Below are 14,342 nucleotides of genomic sequence, written 5' to 3'. Positions count from 1 at the left end.
GAACAACTCGCCATGAACGAGGGCACGCTGTGCGCCATGAGCCAGGCACTGACAGTACCAGTGGTCCTTTACGTTAGGTTAGGTTAGGTTAGGTTAGGTTAGGTTAGGTTAGGTTAAAAGGACTCACTTCATGACAGCGTTTGGGGAGTGGTGTGTGGCGGGTCATTGCTCATGGCGACCTGTGTGAGGCATTGCAAGGTTGCATCGTCACTGCTCTCATAACCACGGGACTGGGGTTGACCCTTTCTGGGTAAAAGTTTCGTCCCAGTACCTGTGTAGGTAATAATACTTTGGATCGTTTCGCCATCGCCATCGCCGCACCGTTAGCCTCGATAAACGGATCGTTATCCTCAACAAACACATCTGTACCGTGGACACTGGAATCGCAACCTGTCGTGGAATCCCATTGTTAGCGTGGACTCATTTTCCTTCGCGGCTTCAAGCTCACTGATTGTTGTCAACTTGCAGCGCCTCATACTAGGCAAGGCGTCGCCTTAAGCAGGGTGCCGTGTCTACCGTCCATCAGATGATGCCGTGAGGGGCCTTTAAGGGTGATAAGGGCTCCTTGCATAGAGTCTGGTGGTGAGTGGTGTACAGGACCTCTGCTTATAATGACATCGGGCTGAACAACTCGCCATGAACGAGGGCACGCTGTGCGCCATGAGCCAGGCACTGACCGTACCAGTGGTCCTTTACGGGGTGAAAAGGACTCACTGACAGTGTTTGGGGAGTGGAGTGTGGCGGGTTATGCTCATGGCTACCCGTGTGAGGCGCAGTAAGGTGGCAGCGTCACTCTCCTCGCACTCACGGGTCTGGGGTGAACTCTTACGGGGTGAAAGGGTTCGCCCCAGTACCTGTGTAGGCAAGTGAACTTCAATTGCGTCGCAGTGAGGTGGCAGCGCCACTCTCCTCGCACCTAAGGGTGTGGGATGGACCCTTACGGGGTGAAAGGGTTCATCCCAGCACCTGTGTAGGCAAGTGGACTTCAATTGCAGCGCAGGAAGGTGGCAGCGTCACTTTACTCGCACTCAAGGGTGTTGGGTGGATCCTTACGGGTGAAAGGGTTCGTCCCAGTACCTGTGTAGGCAAGTGGACTTCAATATTGTGTCTTGAAATCGCATCGTGAGGACTGGAACCGCATCGACATCGTGGAAACCCGCATCGTTCCCGTGGAAACTGGAATTGCATCTTGATCGTGGAAACTCGCATTATTATCTTGGAAACTGGAAGGGCATCTTTATCATGGAAAGGCATCGTCATTTTGGAAACTTGCATCGCTATCGAGGAAACTGGAATGCCATTGTTATCTTGGAAACTCGGAGCGCTATCGAGGAATCTGGAATCAAATCTTATCGTACACACTGTTATCGTGGAAGCTCTCGTGATCGTCGTTCGTTTCGTTATCTCTGAATTACTTAATTAGTCTTGGTATTATTATTAGCTTCCGTAATAATAGAGATGTTGGTCATTTTTATCTTATCTCTTTTACTGTATTTTTTTTCAGGGTACAGTTTAGTGTTCTTCAACCTTTTCTAAATTCGTGCACCTTTTCGAGAAGCAAGGAGGACTATAAAAGAAATGCATCAATATTCGTAATTTTCCCTACTTTAAGACTGAAAATCGATAGATAACATTATTGAATATCTACCTGAAGCTACAGTTTTTTAGTCCTAAACAGTCGCTATATAGAGCGAAATGTACTATAACAAAATGCCACATCTCAAACACATTAGGCCCGTGTTCCGTCGGAGTGTAATATATTACTATTGTGAATAAATCGCAATACTTTGATTAATATCAATAGGAGAGGACCCAAACTGTCACAATTTCAGTGTTCGCAGGAGAGAGTCAGTATCGTCTCGCGGTACAGAGTAATCGTCTCTAAACACTGTATTACGATGTATCTATTGATTTGCCAGGGTTTTACTCCTACCAGTATTTTTCTGTTCTTATTCTACCATGGTATTTCTTTATAGTTACTTGAGTTTATACGACTGACATCATAATATAGAGCAAAACATAATTGTCTGGTGTACCAAGATCTTTCATTTCTAGAGACTTAATTAAATACAGCACGGAACCTTAACACACATTTCACCTCGCTTCTGCACAGGTTAATTCTTCTTCTTCTCAACCTTTTTAATGTGATGTACCCCTCGAAGTCTTTCAGTATTGATCACGTACCCTTACCCACAATGCAGCGTCAGGAAGGGTAACAATAAATGCATGGTTTATTGACTTAGTTTATTAAGTTTAAATTGTGTTATATATGTGGAGCAGACACAATTTTTAATTAATATTAGTATGTTTCTATGAGGTAGTGTCGATAGGAACTGGTACCTCACAGGGAGACACTATATGTGACTAACATGCAATGCATTTACCAAAAGGAACTATATCAGACAATTTTCGATCATTATGGCAGTGAACTAGTGTTGCTTGCAGCTAGTTGCAACTTGTAACTAGTAACAGTGATAAATAAGTCACTGTGTGTGTGAATAACATATAAAATAAGAAATCGGAGCAAATATTATAGGTTTGCAAGGTTGTGTGGCAACTGTAATCCAAGAGAGCTTCCTCTCAAGTGATATAACTCCAAGAGTTTCCTTGTTAACGTTGTTAACGTGTCCTGGTTCTAGTGAAGGACACATTGTATACTACAAACGAATTTGCTGCTATTTAAAACTGAAGCATTTTGAGAAACCCGCCACGTACCCCAAAAATTCCTCTCACGTACCCCTGGGGGTACGCGTACCCCAGGTTGAGAACCCCTGCTGTAGATAATAGTAAAAAATAGTGAAACAAAAAAAATCATTCAAAATTAGAGAAGCGTTTTGAAACTTCCGTCTTAAAACTATTCAGATCATACGTGGGAGGAAATAACATTCTCTCTCTCTCTCTCTCTCTCTCTCTCTCTCTCTCTCTCTCTCTCTCTCTCTCTCTCTCTCTCTCTCTCTCTCTCTCTCTCTCTCTCTCAGCAAACAATATATCACAATGGTCTGAATGTTGACAAAGGGTGACCACACATAAAAATAATTGAAAGAAAGCATTGGTGAAGACGAGCTGGAGTCACTGAGGAACTAATAGACTAATGAGCAACACAAAGAACTCTCCCACTTCACTCCACTCTCCACTCCAATATTTATACATGAAATAGAAAAATAATACGAGCCATCAAAGACCACATGTTATTATTACTGTTGATTAATGAGCGCTCTAAGGATATAAGGTCAGGATAACACCATCTTTTCTTTTCCCGCCCTTTGTTTTTTCTTGGTAATTAATAAAGTAAGGAATTTGAACTTCACTCTTTTTCTTGGGGAATATTATGCTAAGATATATTATTAAGCTGGGTTGTAAAATTGACAGGTATTGTTTTGTTCCTTCTCTCTCTCTCTCTCTCTCTCTCTCTCTCTCTCTCTCTCTCTCTCTCTCTCTCTCTCTCTCTCTCTCTCTCTCTCTCTCTCTCTCTCTCTCTCTCTCTCTCTCTCTCTCTCTCTCTCTCTCTCGTCGTGAGAGAATTTTTTATAAGTTTCTTTAAACACTTTAAAACTTGATCGGCGAAGGTTTTAGAGATAGATAGAGAGAGAGAGAGAGAGAGAGAGAGAGAGAGAGAGAGAGAGAGAGAGAGAGAGAGAGAGAGAGAGAGAGAGAGAGAGAGAGAGAGAGAGAGAGAGAGAGAGAGAGAGAGACTGAGTTTTGAGATTAAACCCCCTATCTTACAACGCTTTGGGCTTTAATTAAGAATATTTTCAAAGACCACAGAGGAAATTCGCTGGAATCTCTCTAATGAAAGAAAATGGAGTGAGCGTGGAGGGATTCAGAATCATGGCCAGGCGTTTGAACCCACAGTTTGTTGCCCAGACGATCAAATAAGAGCATGAAAAAATAAAGGACGCTGCAAGAAGTCAACAGGTCTAAACGTGGTCAGTCAGTTTATCAAATATGCTTCCTTATTTTCTGTCACCTGAATATTTACACATTTTTTTCAAGTTCCCTGTTGACTCAGCACTGACAGCCTGATTACTAAATTTGTTTCGTCCATCTCCCGCTGTATTTTGCGCTAACAACCTGATCATTGAGTCTATTTCGTTATATTTAGCAGTAAGAACTTAATCTGCTGAGTGTATTTCATTTATCTACCGTTATATTTAGCAGTAACAACCTCATTATTGAGTCGGTTCCGTTCATCTCCCACTCCATGATAATCCAGCACTATTATCACCAAGTAACCAGCATTCCTTGCAAGTCTTCATGCCTCTATCCCATTGCTTGTCAAAGTGCTTGATATCGATCCATAGGGGTCAATGGGACCATCCAAGGGTTCGATGAATGACAAGGGGGTGGTGAGTATTACTGCTGGGCTCGAAGAGATTGTTGTACCTTCCATGTGGAAATTTTATAGTTTAGATTATAATTCGTAAAAATCTGAAGAAAATCCGGTACCATTAGATTAAAGTAAATAATAAACAAGTTCTTGAATTCAAACCATAAATAATTATTTTCAGTAATTAATCTTGAGAAATTCAAGCACCGCTGGCAACACTACCTTCAACCTTCAACCAGAGCTCATTGTCTCAGATCTACTGGCCGTACCAGACAGGGCCTGGATAGGAAGCATTCCTGCCCGTTGTTCAATACTGAGTGAGCGAGCGTATCCCCCTCCCCGTCCCACCGCATCCCTCTCACCTATTCATTTTCTCTCGGCTGCCAACATTGATGTAAAACTACTACTACTACTACTACTACTACTACTACTACTACTACTACTACTACTACTACTACTACTGCTGCTGCTGAACATGGTTTTTGACATCGGAATTATTTCCCTCAAATTAAAAAAATATGGAGTTGATTGAAATTTTGAAACTTCATTGGGTGGTCGACGAGTTCAAAAGTTTGGAAACCCCTACGGCAGCCCATCTTCGCACGAAGGGGTAACTACCTGGCGTCCTTGAGAGGTTACTATGGCAACGCAGGTTCATTCACGGTAAATTGATAACTTGTCTCTCCATCAGCGAGAAAGGGAAAGGATTCACCGCGGTGACACTGTCATATTCTGTGCCTTCAAGTATTAGTAGCATCCAGAAACACAAAGCTGATGGAATAAATATAATGAAAAATAGATAAATTAATAAATGTTGGTGAACTGGTTTTTCGTTTTATTTGTGTTAATTTGTACCTGCTGTTGCTTTTTCTATATTTTATCTCATTTTCCTTTCCTCTGGCTTCAATGTTTAAAGAATGTACCTTGTGAATACTTGGCTTATTTTTATGTTTTGATAATACTATGTGACAATACTTAGATTGTTTTAGCTTTCAACTGCTGACAAAATAGAGAGCTGTTAACACACACACACACACACACACACACACACACACACACACACACACACACACACACACACACACACACACACACACACAGTTTTACATTTTCATCACTGAGGCTTGTACCGGGTAAGTTTTTTTTTTTTCCCCGCTGGTACAAGAAGAGAGGCTTGCATGGGAGTGAAGGGGCGGCGTCCAGCGTGGTCACTTTATTTATTCATGAGGCGTGTGGTGCGTTTGTCTCTATCATGGAAAATAGGACGACAGATGGAGGGAAGAGCGAGGTGAAGTGAAGGAAGGGAGGAAGGTGAAGTGATGTATGAGAGAGAGAGAGAGAGAGAGAGAGAGAGAGAGAGAGAGAGAGAGAGAGAGAGAGAGTGAGTGGGGGGGGTGTTGTGTGTGTGTTTGTGCACCCTTCCCACCACTCCCGTGATGTGTTGTGACAGACGAGGAGTCACAGTCTCACATATTGACCCACAAGGCGTCTGTCCATCACCCAATCTAATCATTCCCCCTGTCACACCTGCATCAGCGACACACACACACACACACACACGAGTAATGAACAAGGAAAGAGTGGTTTCTCAAAATAGCTGTTATTCTTTAGTTTAGGTACGAGAGAGAGAGAGAGAGAGAGAGAGAGAGAGAGAGAGAGTCATTACCAGCGCTCATTTTCGGAACAAATGACAACGCACACGCAAGTTCCCATTTACTCTCCTTCAAAAGCCTTTTTTTCTTTCCCTCATTCATTGCTTTTGAAAGAATAAACGTTTCTTTTCGGCAGCACTCTTCGCTTTTCATTTTCCTCATCTTCGTAATCATGTCCATCTGTTAGCTTCGCCTCTCCTACCTCGTTGGGACATGGCGGCGGCGATGTGCTGAGGGGCAGACGGTGCAGTGTTTACAGGAACGGCGTCCACACGTGACAATGGTTTGCCTCAAGAAAGGAAGAGAGAAAGCCGGTTCCTTCTTTGTCCAGTGGCCTTGTTGAGGAAAATGAGGATGAAGCTTCGATACTTCATCCACCTGTTGTGTTGTGTTGTGTTTACGAGAAGAGCCGGCGGTCTTTTCTGGCAACCTCCCTTTGTGCCGTTCATGAAAGAAAGTTGTCTCTGAATGCGCCTTTCCATCAACGCTTGTTAAAAGGAGACAACCTAGAAAGGAGTGTGTAACATTTAACTTTTATTTGTATCCTGCATAATTTACTTATGTGATTAACCTCCAAATGTGTAAACAAACATGAGCCAGGCATACCAACTCTACTTAGACGCTCATTGATGTGCAGGAATACCAACCGTTCCCTTCTGGCTTAAAACATCTTTAACCTGTTCAGTACCTGTACGCGATTTCATATTCATTCTGCTTACTATTTGATGATTTTATGCAGCTTTATATACTTATGTGGGATTAGAATAGTGACGACCGGTTGTTTTGTCTTCTGACCTCCATAGACCCTTCCTAATGCCAATAAAATGGTCTAATCGTACACAAATATCAAGGTAAACATGTGTTTCAGTACTGAAGAGTTTGAACATTACGATTTTCATTTATTCCCTCTAACTTTCAATGTGTTTACTCTTCCCTAGCGTGAAAAGACGTGGCTCCTGAATCATAAGTCAGCACTTGATTGTGGCTACTGAAATCACTAGTTTCTTTTTATTCATGTAATTAAGGTAAAATATTATGAAGCCGTTTTCCATATGGTGAACAAATTTGTCCATGGTGGTGCACATGATGCGTGGTAGGGAATGGAAAGAAGCTGTTGTGTTGTAAGTGTTGATTCATGGACAGTTATCCAGTAACAACAAATCAAACCAGTAAAGGATTAGGATATACGTAAAACCATAAGAAAATAAAGGAAGCACTTGTGTATAGGAGAGTAAAATAACTATTGGGTTTGTCAGTAAATGTTGATTCCTGAGTGGCCGTTTGGTAGCAACGAAACAGTGATACAGTGTCACGTAGCTTTAGCATGGAAAACACTCACATACCTCTTTCCACTTAGCATCTCATCCATAAACTTACCTTTCCTCTTGACTCTGTGCTAACCTGATTACTATTACACATACCACTAAAATCATACACTTGTACTCTTCTCTTCTATATATGTACTCTCCTTTTCTTTTGCATCTGATCATTACGGCGTAGTTTGGTAGTTTCATCCCAATCCCCCAGCTTGTATTCGAACTCGACTTGCACGTACGTCTGGCAGAGGACACGATGTAGGAGCCGCGGCCAGCTGAAGTTGTCTTGAATGGGAGGAATTCTTTCGGAACTTCGGTTGGGCTGCAGTCTCTGTGATCCTGACTTTGTGGATGCAGGGAATAGAAAGGTTGTTCAGTATTGCTTGATGAAAGAGTTCCTTGGTTGCGTAATGCGTCTCTCTCTCTCTCTCTCTCTCTCTCTCTCTCTCTCTCTCTCTCTCCACAGAAACGTCTCCTTCAAAACAAAATCTTACCGCACGTTTCCCAAGACTCGAGCACTCACCAAGATTAATAAAAGCAAGCCACCTTTTGCTCCCTAATTTGATAGCCGTTACCAATAGCGACAGCAAAGCCAAGAAGAAAAGTGCAGAACCTCGACCCCTTGCAACTGAACCCGTGAAATAATTGTGTTTACGAAGAGCTTGGGAAAAGAGAAACAGATGCAGACTTTACTCGTTATTTTGGCAGCGTGTTATACTTGACACTCTTCCCTGCCGCTGGATTTGACACTTTACTTCTTGGCTGAGTGAGTGTGTGAGTGAGTGGTTAATGGACTCATTTCTTTGTTTATTTATTTATTTGATTAGTTTTTCATTCACTCACTCATTTACTCAATCATTCATTTATTCACTCTGACACTCATTTCTTCACTTATTTGTTTATTCATTTACCAACTCGTTTGTTTACTCACCGAATCACTTCCTGACTTACTCATTCACTGACCAACCGACTGACTGGCTGACTAACCGAATAACTGACGTGCTGACTGAGTGAATGACCAAGTGATCTAGAAGGCAAAGTATCTCGCAGTGACTGTATGTAGCACGCTTGGACCAGCGGGCTTGGCGGTGCACCACTTCCCGCAAATCAATGTAAACACCTTCAGGATAAGCAACATACCTTCCCTCAAGCCGCCGCTCACCAGCCTTTACTATCTCGTGTGTGTGTGTGTGTGTGAGAGAGAGAGAGAGAGAGAGAGAGAAAACACAAGACGGCTCTACTCTCTCTCTCTCTCTCTCTCTCTCTCTCTCTCTCTCAGTAGGTAATATCGACTTGACTCGTTTCCTCAAAATCCTTGCTTATCATCCAGAAGTAAAGATGAAACAAACTCATCCAACTCTCTCTCTCTCTCTCTCTCTCTCTCTCTCTCTCTCTCTCTCTCTCTCTCTCTCTCTCTCTCTCTCTCTCTCTTCTCTTATTGTCTCGTCTCTGCTTTCGTCCATTTCCTCATTTCCCTCGTCTCATTCTTCCCAACTTGGACTTTGAGAAGAAGAAAAGAAGAGAAGGAAGTATCGGTTCCTGTAATTGGTTTTCGGGATGCTTGTTCGAAATGACTGCGAGAAACACACTCACTCTCTCTCTCTCTCTCTCTCTCTCTCTCTCTCTCTCTCTCTCTCTCTCTCTCTCTCTCCTTGATGCTTATGAACTCTCCTTTCCGCAGCACTTTCTTGCAGTGGGGAACAAAACACTGACGAACATACAAGTCTTGTTTATCGTCATCCTCTCTCTTAGGTTTACTTACATGTGCGTGGCTCAACTGAATATATGACAGACACTGACTTTCAAGCGCCAAACTCTCCATGCGACGCATCCTTCCTTATTTCTTGCAATCGGAAAAAAGAAAGTGGAGAGAATTTTGAGCAGTGCAAGTCCTGGTTATCTTCACACAGTCTCTCCTCAGGCTGATTTAAATGCGGATACTTTCATGCATCGTGATTTTTGTTCGATGGCCTTTTTTTTACCCAGTGATCCTTTGTCTTGGGGGAAGGAGACGTGTGTGGCTAGCGGGGAGAGAGGAAAGAGGAAGCAAGAGGCAGGGAGACGCAAAAGCGAGAGTGGTAAGAGGATTATTGTTTTACATGGTGTCTTGCCACTTCCTCTTTACTCGTCCCCGCCTCGCGTCCTCCCCGCAGCGCCACTTCACTGCCTTTCTTCTTGCTCATAAAAACCAATATGAATAATGAAGAGACGTCCGTTGTGTTTTTCTTGCTCGTATGGTTATTTTGTCATACAGGCAATGCAGGTGTGTGTGTGTGTGTGTGTGTGTGTGTGTGTGTGTGACGACAGCTAACAGTGTGTGTACTTGTTGCAGGAGCACCCCCAATACACACCTGGTGTCGCTGGCGGCGGGGGACCTGTTGGTGGTGCTGCTGACGGTACCCTTCACCTCGCTGGTCTACACGCTGCCCACCTACCCCTTCACGGAGGGCGTGTGCCGGGCTTCAGAGTTTGCCAAGGACCTCAGCATGGGCATCACGGTATTCACACTCACGGCGCTCAGTGCTGACCGCTACATGGCCATCGTGCGGCCTGTCAACCACCACGTGTCGGACACCGCGGGCCTCCTCACCATCGTGGTGGCCGTGATCATCTGGGTGGTGGCGGCGGTACTGGCCCTGCCTGCTGCCGTGTTCTCCAAGACGCCAAAGCTGTACACGCCCACCGGGGAGCCCTACCACATATGTACGCCCTACCCAGAACACATGGGTAATGTGTATCCCAAGGTGCATGCCCTAGTCAAGGTGGCGGTGTATTACCTGCTGCCGCTCATCCTCATCGCCTCCTTCTACGTGCTGATGGCGCGCCATCTCATCCTGTCCGCCAAGCAGCTGCCGGGGGAGGCGGCGGGGCAGCAGCGGCAGGTGCGGGCGCGCAGGAAGGTGGCCAAGATGGTGCTGGCCTTCGTAATCATTTTCGCTGTGTGCTTCCTGCCGCTCAATGTATTCACGGTATGGTGGCACTTGGACCCGCTCTCCGAGGAACACTATGACATCTACTGGCACTCCATCCGCATCGTTGGCTTCTGCCTGTCATTCATCAACTCCTGCATCAACCCCATAGCGCTGTACTGCGTCAGCGGCACCTTCAGGAAGTACTACAACCGACACGTGTTCTGCTGGTGCGTAGGCCGCCGCCGCAGAGGGGACTGGGACGGCGCTGACTCCACGGGCACGCGCCTCACCACCGCCATGAAGACTGACCACGTGCCCCTCAAGACTGTGGTGGCCAACGACAACGGCAGCCAAACGGTGCCCGCACACCGCCACACGCCCCTCGCCGTCACCGCCACCACCAAAACCACCACCACCACAGTCTTCTCACGCCCCTGCCGCGACCCTGACCCCGCATCCTTAGTGTAGACACATGCATCATCCCTAGCACACCTCTATCTCTGTTTTCCGTCACATGCTGTACTGTCACTCTGGACTCGGCCCTCACTCGTCCTTCCCTCAGCTCCGCCCAGCAGTGCCAGTCCCAGTCCTGTGATTGGCTAAGGTGTGGAACAACCCTCATCTCGCCCAGCCACTACCTCGAGTCCCTGGGCTGTGCAGGTGGTGCCACAATCCTTTGCTGCTCCTAGTTAGGCCAAGAGCAAGACTGCGCCTGCCGGGGAGGAGGTGACGAAGGGGGCGAAGGGCGGCGCTGAGGCCCTTCGCCCCACCCACCTCCTCCCTTGGGCGTAACGTGCTGGGAAGGACGTCCCTCCACCCCTACACCCAATCTCGTGTGGGTGTGAGGGCGGCGGCGCTGCCGCGTCCTTAGTGGAACAAATATTCTCGGGGAGAAGAAATACATATGAACATACACATCATGTACAGACGTGTGTGTGTACATGTGTATAAATAATCATGCCAAAGTGCAGCGTACTCGCGTGTTTGCAAATGACGTAGTAGAGTGTACCGTAGAACTATGTGAAGAGACTCCTAATGTTTGTGATTGTGTGAGGGAAGAAAGACTAACTTTTCGTGACTGTGTCAAAGAGAAGAGACCAATTTTACAACATGAAGGAGTGGGAAACCCTTGGGGATCCGCACTGCGCCGCGTACTGCCCTCCCCTTCCTGCTCCGCCCCTCACCTGCAGGCATGGAGCCACACCGATGCTTTCCGTGTTAGGCCATTGTGTGTGTGTGTGTGTGTGTGTGTGTGTTATGCTGGTCTGGTCGTGAGGGAAGAGGCGACACTATGTTCACTGTAATCTTGTAAAAGAGCTTTGAATGTTGCAGAGAGAGAGAGAGAGAGAGAGAGAGAGAGAGAGAGCTTCTGCTGCGTTGTGGGAGTAAGTTGTCAACCTGAATGTTCAACCTTGATATTCAGTTATTATTTTATTTACGTCGTGGCAACAACCTTCCATTGTGACCACCGAGGCTTCTGTCTGTTTTCGTCACTTGTAAATATCACCACCCCACCCTTGGTCTCTATAACCTCGCCCCTTCTTCCCTCTCCTCCCTCAGTTACCCTCAGTTTACTTCCACTTCCGCCTCCTTTCCTCACTGTCATGACGAAAGCTTGGGAACAACATTTTTCGCTCAGTTTTGGTATCAGTGTAGCTTTTTGCCTCTAGATCTCTTTGTTTATGTTTTGTCAATATTACCAGCGTTAGTTTGTCTCTCTACCTTAGTGTCTCATCGGGAACGTCATCCGTTTATGTATGATGAAACTGCCCCTTGCTTCCTTTTGTTGTGAATGTTTTTTTTTTTTTTTCGTTTTTTTTTCCCGTAATTATTATGACATCGTGCAATTTATGTTTTACTTTTGCGACGGAAACTACGTAGGCGTTATTAAAAATGTTTTCTGTTAAGTTTGTTTTATTTCCCCCACAGAGTTTAAAATATACTGCTGTTGTTGCTGCGAACGATGCTTTTCCTACTCTTGCTACCATAACAAAAACAAAAACAACAACAACAGTACCTACTACTACTACTACTACTACTACTACTACTACTACTACTACTACTACTACTACTACTACTACTACTACTACTACTACTACTACTACTACTGCTACCTCCTACTCCCACTGCTACCACCACTACCACTACCACCACCACTACCACTCTACTCTCACTACTCCCACCTTCCACTACTACTACCACCACCACCACCACTACCACTACCTACCACTGACCACTACTACTACTCCTACTTCTACCTGACTACTACTACTACTACTACTACTACTACTTCTACTACTTCTGCTACTACTACTACTACTACTACTACTACTACTACTACTACTACTACTACTACTACTACTACTACTACTACTATCTGTCACTCAAAGAAAATGAGAACATAAGAAAATGATGGAAGCTGCAAGAGGCTGTCAGGCCTACACGTGGCAGTCCTTACGTGAGCAAAGCTATCTAATTCCATCTATAATTCTCAATCATAAATTTTCTAATCTTTTGAAGCTCCCTATCGACTCAGCAGTTCCCTATTGACTCAGTAAGCCCCCTATTGACTTAGCACATCTATCTACAACATCTTTGTCTATATCAATGTCTACTCGTATGTCTATCCATTTACATATGTTTCTTTGTTTCCATGCATGTGAAAAAGCAAAAACTACAGGAGACCCAACAGAATGTCAAAATTTACTGCGTGAGGGGGTTGATGAATGACAAGAAGGGGACATGCCACAGTACAGAAGGTAAGCCAAGCCCACGCTCAACACCCAAGCCTCCACGCCACCACTGTCCCCACAAGGCCTCTGGTGACACTGCGGCTGATACAAGACTCTCATATATTTGCAGATCATATGTAAATCCTGTCTACCTTTCCTTGTGTTTTTCTTTTATTATCATATTCATACCTGTTCCTGCCCCTCCAACACTCTCTCTAGCTTTCGTGTCTTTCCTTGAATACATTGTTGTAAGGAGTCTCACATGTTGGCTTCTTGTAGCATATTATACGAATATTTCCTTACTTTATGGAGTTTTTTTTTCATGTAAGGGAAGATAGTTTACCAAAGGCAACAGAAAGAGTAAGAAAAGAAAAAAAAAAGGCCCATTTCGAAGGTCAGTTCCCGTGCATGCCCGAGAGTTAGCCAAAAGAAAGGGATAAAATGTCTTGAAACCTTTCTTTTGCTGTAGGTATTGTCTGAATATTTATTTATTAATTAATATAGGTTTTCATTTTCATTCATTTTTTTATTAATGTTTTAGTGACTTATGGCTTGTTCGTTTCAAGTTTACTCCACGAGAGAAGCAGATAAGAGAGGCGCGTCATAGCTTACATCATTCCTGTTAAAACACAATGACATTGAGATCCTTGCCGTAGCTGGAACATTATAGCACATCGCCAAACACGGGGACAAATTATTTTATCTATTTCATTAACAACCTCGGAGGATTTACAGAAATAAAAGAAAATCGAAGGTGTACATGCAGAAACACCATCGCGTCACATCCGTCAGCCATTTCATCCTTTATCTTATAATCAAGTATATTTACCAAAATACCGTGGAAGTGAATTAATGCATCTATTAAACTAATAACCTCTAAGAATAATAAAAAAAAAGATAAGAAACCTGTGACGCAAGAAATATAGGAAGCACGAAACACGGGTGTTGTAGTACGATATGTTGGGTGAAGGCATCACTGGCCACTTAGAGGGTGGCGCTGCCACCCTTCCAGTAAACATTACAGAGCTTGTGGACTGATGTAATATTCGAGTGTACGTTAATATACTAAGTGCTCCAAACTCCTTTGTTATTGGACGAGATTCTGGGCTCTGCTACCCCTTCGTGGAGTAAGTGGTAGACGGAAGTGAAGTCTAGTAACTGTGTAAGACGAGAAAATGCGTGTAATGGTGTGACCGCCATGTGAGAGCAGTCAGCTGCTCACGTGCTCCGCATTTGCCTACGTTTCAGATCTGATTGGTGAGTGTTGCAATCTGATTTACTTGAGTGTGCAGGTTTCAGGGATTATTGTGATAACCTCAGCTTATTGATTTCGAAGCCGTGATTATGTATTTCTGAGTAAAAGTTTCTAAAATTGTCAACAATGAAGAGATTATCAGCTGTGA

At 44.4% G+C, this 14,342-nt stretch overlaps 1 protein-coding gene across 1 annotated transcript in view; it reads left to right on the top strand.

Annotated features, from left to right (window-relative positions):
- The window catches only part of LOC123515694 (neuropeptide CCHamide-1 receptor-like), a 91,553-nt gene extending 79,439 nt beyond the window's left edge, over positions 1-12,114 (top strand). The window contains exon 2 of the mRNA XM_045274520.1: positions 9,628-12,114. Within this exon, the coding sequence (XP_045130455.1) occupies positions 9,628-10,675 (1,048 nt within the window). The 3' untranslated portion in view covers positions 10,676-12,114. The remainder of the gene's footprint in view (positions 1-9,627) is intronic.
- The last annotated feature ends 2,228 nt before the right edge of the window (positions 12,115-14,342 follow it).

Source organism: Portunus trituberculatus, chromosome 39 (assembly GCF_017591435.1).
Source record: "Portunus trituberculatus isolate SZX2019 chromosome 39, ASM1759143v1, whole genome shotgun sequence".
Classification (NCBI taxonomy): domain Eukaryota; kingdom Metazoa; phylum Arthropoda; class Malacostraca; order Decapoda; family Portunidae; genus Portunus; species Portunus trituberculatus.
Note: the sequence above shows the minus strand (reverse complement) of the source record. Positions and strands in the feature narration are given on the sequence as shown.